The following is an 11485-nucleotide window of genomic DNA, read 5'->3' on the forward strand; positions in this document are numbered from 1 at the left end:
AAGTCTTTCATGTTTAACATGAAAAATTACAGACCCAGAATTGACCCTTTCTTTTTGACGTAATGTAGCAAAATGTTTAGATAGAACTGTATAGAAGTCCTAATTCCCGAATGTTCAAATTTTGCACTGTCTGCATATGAAAACCACTCAGACAACGTAACACGAGGTTGTAAAGAATCCGGCCGGAGAATTTCCCAAAGCAAGGAGCGATTGAAACAGGTCTATATAGTTAAGATGCTGCTTTACCGCCAGCTTTGAAAATAGGTCTTATAGAGGCGAATTTTATTTTCTTGAGCAATGCTATACATAAAAAAATAACATTAAAAAAATGTGCTTCAGCAGATCACATCTGATTTTCAAAGATACGGGAAAATCATCTCAGCCAACAGCTTTTCGTAGTTGAAACTGGTTTCCCAAAGCAATGATTTGTTCTTCCATCGCAATGTTTAGAAAAAGTGATTGAACTAATACAGCATGTATTTTCTACATTCATTCTCCTACCCACTAGTAACTCCGATCTCACAATCATCAACCCAAATTACTTACAATATTTCTGTACTTTTGTCACAAGACTATCAACAAATTCAATGTAACGCTTCAGTCACGACAATTGAAGCTTCTTTATAGATAGGAATCCACTTAAGACAATTAAAGAGATCAACTGAATTTGCAGTATTTTGCCTTCACTACACAACCGAACACACTCAAAGGTTGAGGCATGGGCGCGTTGGTCAGCCAGGCCCAAGATAGATTTTAATTGTGACAATGAATTTACAACAAAGTGGATAAGAGATACATCAAGTAACGTCCTACATGCGCCAAAGCCGGACACGTAAACCCCAAAAACCTCTTGTTAGGAAAATAGGGACCGTGTACCCCCGACCAACTGCAGTGGCGCCACCTTTGGGGTTTTAAGGTTGATCTATAAACAATGAAGAGAATGAAGAAAATAAATCATATCAGGCTAATTACACAATAAAAATAAACCTTATGGGAAAGTGCTAGTGGCAAGGCTGACCGTAGAATGCCACAAGTTTCTCAACGATCTCTTCTTACAAACATACTACCCATGAGCCTCCGCGTACTACGCTCGCACCCAGTTCTCTGTTCCGTGTCGGCAAAATATCAATTTATGTCAATACCGATTAACACAAATTACATATTTTGCCTTCACTACACAACCGAACACACTCAAAGGTTGAGGCATGGGCGCGTTGGTCAGCCAGGCCCAAGATAGAAAGCTAAAGGTAGGGCTTGAGCTCAGAGAAACAGAGCCTTGGAAACTTCTAGCCTACTGGAAAGAGAATCCTTAACATAAATGTTCTTTGCTGTGACCGAGGCCCAGCGACCATGGCGCTGAAGATTCCTCTCCGAAATGCCAGAGCTGGCAGCTAAAGTAGCTCCACCTGACCTAGCTGAATGAGTGCTATACTTAGAGATATATGGTACAATATTCGCGAAAGACTTCTTAAAAGGACTGCCTTTAGGTAGAATAACAAATCGGCTTGTTTACAGAGATAAGGCGCTTGTGATTGCCCGAAGCTGAAATGGCCCTAAAAAGATACTCGTCTGAATTTTCAGGAATCTGGGCCTTATGCATATACAGCTTAAGTAAAGAACAGGGACACGTGATAGATGAGGACTCAGCAATAACGACCGACCTGCCCTCCCTCAGTTGGTCCGTCTTGCTTTTCTCTATGCTGATTGTAATGTAACCCTCGTTAAACTGAACATCTCTGCTATGCATAACGCATAACTCGGAACTTCTAAGAAAACCGGAAAATGCGAGAATGAACATAACTAAATTTCGTAATTGTAAAAGGTCTTCTAGATTAGTCTCTGCAGCAAGGACCTTGAGGTGGTGGGCGTCCAGGGGCTCCTTTCTATTGACTATTGGCTGACTGGCAAGGCGAACAGCTCCTTCCTTTACGGCAATAACAGTAGGGTGTAATGTTGGAGAGTCTACGCCTGCAAGAAGATGTACCCACTTGAACGCGTAAAAGGCGCAGTTGATGGAAGCGACGGACTTGGACGACCCGAAGAGGTATTGCAAGTAGAGGGCACAATCGATTGGACTGACTGGAAACTTCGAGGTACCCAAGACATCACTAGCAAAGGGTCTCCACTTGTTAAACGCCCTCAAGTAATTTGCGAATGTCCCAGATGCTCTGGAAGCAAGCACGGTAGATTTGAGATTCTCTATTAGCTGATCCACTCTCGGGGAACTCTGGGCCTCTGAAGACCAGAAAACGGAAGTGAAGATATCTAAGGATAAAAAAAAAAGAAAAAAGGGACAAAAATCAATGAGACAGGCAGCAATGCACACAATGCTGAATTACATTCAACTCACTGTCATCACTCAGAAAGACCACTTTGCCGATCAGGCAATACACTTCTGCGTTAAACGATACAAGAGAAAAAACCATGCTATTCTAGTGGACGTAGCCCTCTAGGGCGTTTGCACAATGCCAACAGAAAATACCCCTCTAGGGTACAAAATGAAAATACATATGACAAATCGCCCCTCTAGGGCCTCTCCTGGATGCCTCTCTAAGGCCTAACACGTTTAACTTAGAAAATGATTATCAACAAATAATAAGTACTTCGCGCAAATATAATACGCCTTATCGGTGCATAGTGGAGACAGCAGCGAACTCTAACCCGAATGGAATAAAGCACAAGGAACTAGAAAACTTTGACGAGATAACTCGGAATCTAATCAGGGAATGATGCTAAAGACAAGACGTAGAGCTAACGAAACGAAAGCCAATGGCTTGCTACCAAAAATAGAGTTCTTAGCTTTTCCTCTAATGAACAACTTAGGAGAGTTAGGCAGGATAACCCAGTCATGGATAAATGTACTCCAATGGAAACCATCCGAACACAGGATGGGCCAGAAGTGGGCTGACTTCCAAAGGGGAACGATCAGAGTTCCTTGAGCACAGCACAGCTCCATATGCTTAATAACTTTACACGTTAAATACACAGGGGGACGCAGCCAGTTATTATGATGAGACCAATCCTGAGAAAACGCATTGACGCCACTCGAACCAGGCTGGTAAAACCTTGAATTAAAGCATTGGACTTTGGCATTGTAGGAACAAGCGAACCTATCGCAGGTATGTGGACCCCATAAGTCGTCAAGAACACTGAAGACCGTATCGTTGATCGTGTAGTCGTCATAATCAATGAAATTGCTTATATCGGCCGCCGCACTATTTAGGTCTCTTGGGATGCATTGCATATCGATGTTAATAGCACTAAGCAAACAACTACGACGGATATCCATTGCAAGCTCTTGTAATGCTGGAGTCTTAGACCTTGAATTAACGATCCGGACAACGTTCTGATTATCCGTAAACCACGTGAGCAGTGGCAGAAACTTCAGAAGTGGAAGTATTGAGAACGGCTCCGAGCCAAGTAATAACCTGAGTGGGCTCCCAAACGCATTTGGTTTCAATAGACAAATCCTCACACCTGAATCGGCATTTGTAAAGGAACTGATTAACGTGGCGAAGGTCTAAAATTAGACGCTTTTCGCCTGATTTTTGAACAGATACGGACAAAGGATTGATGATAACAGGAGCTTCAAACACTTCAGTGACGCAACCGTTGATAAAGAGATCGTTAATGGCACTTTCGACAAAAGGTGCCTGCTCCAAAGCCGAACTGTTATTTTTAGCTGTGAAGGGCGGAGGAATTTGGAGAAGCGGTAATTTATAGCCATAATCAATAACAACCAGGATAAATTGAGGGGCGTGGGTGTCGTTCCAGAATGCGAGGACTCCACGTAGCCGTCCTTTAACGGACGAGAAATCATCGCCGGATTTAACCTCGAAAGAATTTCCATTGACACGAAGAAAAATTAATTCATCGCTATCCTCAAGAACAAGGCCTTGTTCCAAATCGACGTCCGAAGTGAGTCATTTGGGATTCTGACCGGTATTAGAAAGAACATCAAACCGCAAATTAGGGCAGAAAACCCTCCAATGCCCGGGTTTGCCACAAGCAAAGCACAAACCAGAAGACGAACTCTGGGACGAAAGCTGCGGGTTTACACGCGAAAACAAATCGGGTAGCTGTGAGGCGGAAAACTGCGGAGTTGTTGAAGTCGATGTAACATTACTTCATTGCCGGGTCGAGCGAGATGTGAAACGCTTCGTGGACCTAGCTGCTCTGGATTCGGCCCTGTATATCTTTTTCTCATCTTCTTCGTCGTCTGCGAGATCATGGTGCTTGTATTCGAGGACCGTCTTCCACCCGTACTGTGATTTATCAGCCAGTAAAATTAATTTTTGACGCTCTTGAAGCAGCTCCATACCTTTATCCAAGGATTGTTTGATCTTCTCGACGTCGTTCCTTTCGAGGGCAATCTGGGCGTCTTCAACAGCATCTTTAACAGCTTTGTTAGCTTTGTACTGCTCCTCGTTGCTCTTTTTGTTGAAGTGAGGAACGGAATCGCGTTTCAACCTTTTAATCTCTGACATCTGACGCCTGCTTCGTCCATAACTAGGCAAGGAAAAGTGATGAAGACAAGAAATAAACCTTATGGGAAAGTGCTAGTGGCAAGGCTGACCGTAGAATGCCACAAGTTTCTCAACGATCTCTTCTTACAAACATACTACCCATGAGCCTCCGCGTACTACGCTCGCACCCAGTTCTCTGTTCCGTGTCGGCAAAATATCAATTTATGTCAATACCGATTAACACAAATTACATTCTTTGGGCATATAAAATTGTTCTGGCAGCTCGCTTTTGATGTTTAAGGACTTGATCTAAGTTACTCCTTGAAGTGCAGAACAAAAGCACAGCCTAGTTGGTTTGATTATGGACTAATTTTTAATAAGTGATTCGTTGTTACGTAGTCATGAAAGGACGAATTCGTCGTAAAAGTTTGATCCTAGAGTCACGCCGATTCGATAGATTCAAATTTTGGGGGCTAGAATCTGAATTGCATCTGTGCTATTGTTAACCATTTATTACATGTAGTTGCTCTTCTTGTTCGATTGTTTACGATGTGTCTGGCGTGGTTAAGTCATGGGAAAAGATTGTGGCCTTTGGGGAGCTATTTGTGCCAAAAATATCAATCGCTAGTGATAAAACTTCCTCAATGGGAATTGAGTAGTAGGCATCTTTTAAATCGATTGATGCCATGAAACAATTTGGAGTCATGAGTCCCACAGCAGACCAAAGAGTATCTATTTTGAAATGGTGTTTCTCTATGTGCTTGTTAAGCCCCTTTAAACTCAACATCATGGGTGTTGACCGCTTTTCTTTTTCCTGACAAATATAGTGGAAATGTATTCATCTGGAGTGTGTACAGCAGGCTCAATGACACCTTATTCAAGTAGGTGAGCAGTTTCTGAAGCAATTATTTCTTAGTGCGCTGAGATCGGTGCGTTATACATCTTTCTCGGACAAAACAAAGAACCACTTCCGTTTCATGTTTAATCAAACTGGATGCCACCGTTCAGCCTTCTGTTGCCCCTGAGAATTACTTAGAAAATGTCTAAGCACAGCTTGCAGAGATCACTGCAACTAAGCCAAAAAGTAATTTGTTACGCAATGAGGTCACAGCTCTAAAAGAGTTGAATAAGAGGTACAACAACAGTCATCGTGAATGAGACAGAAAAGATAGCAGAGGCCAAAGTGCAACTCGACAACAGAGTTCACTACAAACCTCTCAGGGCACCGATAGTAAATAACACGCAGGCAAGGGTTAATAGGATCATTGACCAAATGTATCGGGTCAAACACATTGATGACATAACTAAGAAATGGCTATCACAAACTCCCAATCCGCCTAGAATACTAATATTATATACGCTCACGAAAATACACAAAATACACAAACCTTTACCGATCGGTAAGACGCGCTTGTAAGAGCTAAAATATAATTTGAAGGCGATAATGCGAAGCGACAACAAAAGCCACATTGGGAATCCGTGCCGGTTGTCCCTTACTAGATTCCAAGAAAGTAAGCAAGATTTGATTTGTTCATCTTTGCCCATAGTGGCCAAGGCAATTAGCAGCTTAGCGCGAAAGCGCTAGCTGCAAATAACGTCGCCAAAGGGGAGGCGGCTGGTACAAATATTCCTTACAACTTACCGTTTGGATATCTTCTTCGAAATGCCCGAAATCTAAGCAGCGGGATCATAAATCCGTATTAAGTAATAGGCTTCCAACAAGCAGAGCTGTCAGAATAGGCCAGTTAACAGTTGTGTACTTAGTTGCCAAGCCTTTGATTTGGAGTTAGGCTGAAGGTGAATATGGTTATATGATTATACAGTCACAACTTACAACACACTTTAATCAATACTCACCTCACTTAAATATATTTCACCACATTAATATTCATAATTCACACACAGTCATGCAGTCGTGCTGATCTATTCCCATGATGAACTCGTTCTTAAAGATACAATACTACAATACAACACAATACAATAAGAGTTTATTGTGAAAATACACTTAGCTACAATTATGGTGTGCTTTCACAGACTGAACCGAAATCGGGGTCTGTGAAAGCACGCCAGCTAATTTACAGGCATTCCACAAACACAATAAAGTTAAAAAGAAAAAAAGAAAAAAAGAAAAAGAAAAAACTAGATATGGAGTATTCTATAATTTAAAATTATAACAATAAAATCTTAATAAGTATATCTTATATCTAAATAAATATTAAATTCAATAAAAAAGCGTCGAGATTATAAAAATTGCACTAGGTCAACTTGGCTAATGGATCTCTTAAAAGACTTAAAATTCGTTATATTTCTAAACATGTTCGGAATAGAATTCCAGAGTTTCGGACCAATATAACGGACTGAGTTCAAGCCATATGTAGTAGACTTTGGCTTGGGTAGCGAGAGGATATACACTCGATTGCAAAAACGTTGACACCTAATAAGCTTGATTCACGAACGACAAGACCCATCACCTTTATGGGAAATGTTCGCACAGATACACAATCAGTGATTTACTTCTCTCATTATTCATGGAAAATCTTTTCTCATGATAAAACGTTTTCTTCCGGGAAAGTTTGGATAGCTGTTTGCTGAGTCTCATCGTTCATTATAAACGCTTGTTGCGTGTCAACGTTTTTGCAATCGAGTGTAGTCACCTCTTAAATTGTAGCTAACGTTCTTCCTATGAACTATCAGGTCTTGTATACTTTTTGGGCGCTAAAGAATTGTGGACGGCATTAAAAATAGACAGTGTGATTTTGATTAATCTTTGTTGTTTTAAAGATGAGAGGCCTAATGCGCTGAGAAGTTCCGAGTAGCTTGTGTACTTATCCCTGAAAACAAACCTGATCGCGCGCTCATTTAACCCGGCTTTCCAATTTGTCTGCAGCACTTTTACTACAAAAATTCCAGGTTTCACTGCAATAATTGAATTGAGGAAGGATAAATGCTAAATATAGGTCGCGCCTTGTTTCGAAGGGAAGCATTTTCTTCATTCTTTTAAGAACAGCCATTTGCTGTGAAACTTTCCTACATATTTTAGCAACATGATTGTCAAACTGTTTGTTATCTATCGTTGTGCCAAGCATGTCAAATTCTTTAGTCACAGCTTAGTGGTGATTACGGAATAAATCTACGTTGGAGCCAATTTTGTTGTGGCTAGTCATTGTCTCAAGGATAGTCAACAGCCGTAATAGATCCCGACCTTCCCGCAGCCAGCGAGTGCCCCCTGGAAAGCCTTTTCCAGAAGAAGTTTATTGAGTTGTTCTCCGTCCGTCCGTTATTTGTGAAGGCAAAAAACCTGTTTTCACATTAACATGTAGTGGGTTTATTCTAATTACGTCATTACGTTGTCTAATTGAAAGGCACATCGTACTTCAAATATATAATAAACATCTACTTACAATTCATAGGCAAACAACATGAACACTCACGTGTGAAAGTCCCCTTCCATAAAGGCTGTTGGTAAGGTCTCGTTGAAATTTAAATCATCCATGGTTCACCACAAACCAGGTAGTGTGACGTTGGGGTTGCTGAAACTGATGATGATGATAGCAGTTCTGGCACCCTGAAAGAGCAAATGATTCCGGCTTGGTACTTCGAGAGCCAATCCACTAAACACCTCAACAGACAGAGGCTTGTTTTGGGATCAGACAGTTTATTAAATGTATATATCCTACGTAAATAACACATTAGAAATGACGCCTAGGTAAGTCCTCGCCCTAAAAACTCAACTCAGCACTTGTGAAAGGTATGTTATAGAGCCTGAAGCTTAAGCACTTGTCCAAGTACCTAACCAGTCAAGAAAGAACCCTACAAAGGGGAAAGTCAGAGGAGTCAGCCGGTCTTCGACGACTTCTGGTTAGTTATTTAATTAACTGAACACTCATGGGAGTTTTTTAATAACGGACCTTTGCTTTCTATCTCATGAATGTTGTTCATGGTAACCGTATTCAAGATGAGCCTCATTGCACACAAATTGTAGGCTTTCACAATTCCTACGTTGGACTCGAGCGTAATTGCGTGTTTTTATAGTTACGTTTCCTGTTCAATTTTTTAAGCTTGTTTGTTCCCAGAGCAGGGGAGAGATGGTGATAAGGAAGAGTACAACTTTGGACTTTTGAGCAGGAGGGCTAGCGATCAAACATGGAATTTCCGTTGGTGTGAAATAAACAACACTGCACCTCGACACAAAAGAATGTATGGAAAAACTGATTCATTATCATTTACTGGTTGTGCTTGAAGGAAGAAATATCCCCAAAACTTCACTTGTCTCTCAGAGTGATCAGTTTTTCACCAACAATCACAATCCTTACGATTCAGTTAAAAATTACAAAAGACGGGCAGAAATAGAAAACGTGGTAAAAATTCGTTCAGTTCTTACAAATTTAGGAAGCTTTGCACAGCAGAACAAGAGCTTCAACGGGCAAGAATGAAACACAGGTCATTTGAAAAAGATCAAGAGCAGATGGTACAATGGGCGATCCTCAACTGTTTATCACGTCGTATTTAACCAAAGTGAGCCAAATGTTACGTTTTTGTTTCTGATGTTGACAACATTACTTTTCTTTCCTGATTATGTGAAAATTTTAGAATATAAGAATACTAAAGAGAGTAAAAAAGGGCCTGGGACTGAAAGGTTATTATGCGAGCGTGGGCTCAAAAGATGTAATGTCTTGCCACAAAATTGAAACCCAGTTAGGAAAGTATCTATTTTCCCACCGAAGCTTGTTAACACAGAGTAACCGAAATGAAAGTAATAAGTTTAAACAAACGAAAATTTACGGAACTCAGAAATCTGTGTTTATACAGCTTTATTAACACAAATAATTGATCGCTTGTAATGAACAGTGCACGATAGTAGTCATTGTTCTGATGTGGACTAAATCCTTTCTTTACGATCTACTCTTTGTGTTTCAGGCTTTCAACAGGGTTCGTTGAAGTGGATAAAAGACTTATCTTAAAGCGATTGTCTTTAAGCAGGCAGAACTTTGCTAATTTATGTGGATGAAGGAACAAAAGTGAATATTACTTATTGTTAATGCAGGTTTCATTATAATTTTGATCATGAGGAAACAACGAAACACGATTTCGGTAAACAACTGTACGCGTCAAAAATAATCGTAGAAGGCATAAGATGATATGATCGATAGAGCCCGGGTCACTAAGTTAAAACAAGAAGATAAAGCTGATGAAAACTGAGCTCTTTGCACAACAGATTTGAACTGTGTGGGAAGGATATCTGAACGTGCAGTTTTCTTGGAGCACGACCAGATTTTATTCCACTATTGCACTCAGAAGGGCCAAATCATCTCCCTTTCACTGCAAACGAGACTTTTTTAATAACTCGTCGAAAAGCTGACGAAAAAACCGAAGTTGCAAGGCACTGATTTGAATTTTGAAGTTTCCGTCGACAAAGGACGTTTTTCTTTGCTCAGTTTAAGGATAACTTAGCGAATGGAAAATTTTACGAGAAATCAATCATTTTACACTACGTCCACGACTTCCGTTGTTTGGTTTTCCGAGGAAGATAACAAATCCATTCCCATGGCTTGCTTGTATGCGGTAATTTCTTTCATTGCGGTATTCGGAAATCTTCTGGTTATTACAGCTGTTTGTCGGGATCACACGTTACGCTCGTACACCAGTAATTACTTCTTAGCAAACCTGGCGGTGGCGGACTTTTTCCAGGGATTGATTGCGATTCCCTTGCGAATACTGGAAGTGATGGCGGTAGGCTACAACCCAAACGTATTTTGTAGAATTGCAATTGCCACAGCAATATTGTTTGGCAGCAGCTCAAACTTGGCTATCCTGGTTATAAGCATTGACAGATTTTTTGCTGTGCAATATCCATATACATATGTTAGATACTCAAACATAAAATGCACATACATAGCGATCGCTTGTTCGTGGTCGGTGGCTGGGTTGTTGAGCATCATGGCTGCTACACCCCTGGTGTGGCTTATACCAGTTGTTTCATCAAGAGTCTGCCGCTTTCCCATTTACTTAAATCAAGATTACATATTAGGAATGTACGTTATTGTTCACGCTATTCCAATTGGTACAGTTGTACTTTTATACGGGTTTATTCTCAAAGCCAGCTTGCGGCACGTGCGCAGAATTCACGTGCAAGAACTTGCTGTTCTCGAAAGTAATGCACAGTACACGAACGGTCATCGTAGCAACATTAAAGAAATGTCTTCCGGTACAATCAGAAGAAAAAAGAGACATTGTGAGACCATCAAACAGAGAAAAGCAGCCAAGACTGTCTCTATAATAGTTGGCCTTTTTATTCTTCTTGTAGTTCCGATCATTGCTATCGACTTGGCTGAGATGTTGGGTGCACCATCAGCACCTGAAATGTTGACAAGATTCTGTGTTTTTATGATATATGCTAATAACTGTGTCAACGTTCTAGTATATGCCGGATTTAATCAGGACTTTAGGCGAGCTTTTAAGAAGATACTTGTTCAGTGTTTTCGATGCATTTTTGGAGAAAGACCATGCAGACCGATTGTTTCGGTCATGATGTGAACATTTCCAAATAGCAAATGTTAGCAATAGTGAACTTCAAGTTTCAGAGTGTGAAGGATTTTTGCGTCAGAGTAGATAGCTAAAATCGTTTCCAAATGTTTCTTGTGGATATAGCCCAGTGATTGCACACGTTAAGTTAAGGGCATTGGCCAAACACAAATGACATGTTTACTTTTTAAAACAGCAGCAGGTGTTCATGACTTCAGGGAGACTACACACTGAAAAATCGAGTCTTTAGTTATAAACGCACTGTTGTCTATTTGAACTTATCCAAGAAGAAAAAAACATATTCAATAAAATCAACATGGCGTTAAACGACATGCAGTTTTCAGAGATATAAGCTCGCAGTATGTGCACATATACGAAACGACATGGGGTATCAAGTTCACTAACGCCATGATAAAGAAATCAGCGGAAAAAAATAACATTTAAAATACAAACTATCTTTTTTAAATCTTCTCGCGGGAATCACGTATCAAATAATG

The 11485-nt window shown here is 40.5% G+C and overlaps 3 protein-coding genes across 4 annotated transcripts in view; 1 reads left to right on the forward strand and 2 right to left on the reverse strand.

Annotated features, from left to right (window-relative positions):
* LOC149041258 (uncharacterized) overlaps positions 1 to 6362 on the reverse strand; it is a 29315-nt gene extending 22953 nt beyond the window's left edge. The window contains exon 1 of one of the 2 annotated variants that reach the window (XM_089180154.1): positions 6324 to 6362. The gene's annotated coding sequence lies outside the window, so the exon portion shown is untranslated. Of the gene's footprint in view, positions 1 to 6108; positions 6251 to 6323 lie in introns of those variants that run through there. The other variant, XM_089180153.1, reaches the window with a different exon arrangement.
* On the reverse strand, positions 3820 to 4677 carry LOC149041262 (uncharacterized). The gene has a single exon (XM_089214708.1). The coding sequence runs from the start codon at positions 4485 to 4487 to the stop codon at positions 4128 to 4130; it is 360 nt and encodes a 119-aa protein (XP_089070834.1). The 5' UTR covers positions 4488 to 4677; the 3' UTR covers positions 3820 to 4127.
* Positions 6363 to 9268: 2906 nt separating the features above from the next.
* LOC113685566 (dopamine receptor D1) lies at positions 9269 to 11408 on the forward strand. The gene has a single exon (XM_027203094.2). The coding sequence runs from the start codon at positions 9921 to 9923 to the stop codon at positions 10998 to 11000; it is 1080 nt and encodes a 359-aa protein (XP_027058895.2). The 5' UTR covers positions 9269 to 9920; the 3' UTR covers positions 11001 to 11408.
* Positions 11409 to 11485: the final 77 nt, after the last annotated feature.

The sequence above is a fragment of the Pocillopora damicornis genome, chromosome 8 (assembly GCF_964200805.1).
Source record: "Pocillopora damicornis chromosome 8, jaPocDami1.2, whole genome shotgun sequence".
In the NCBI taxonomy this organism is placed as follows: Eukaryota; Metazoa; Cnidaria; class Anthozoa; order Scleractinia; family Pocilloporidae; genus Pocillopora; species Pocillopora damicornis.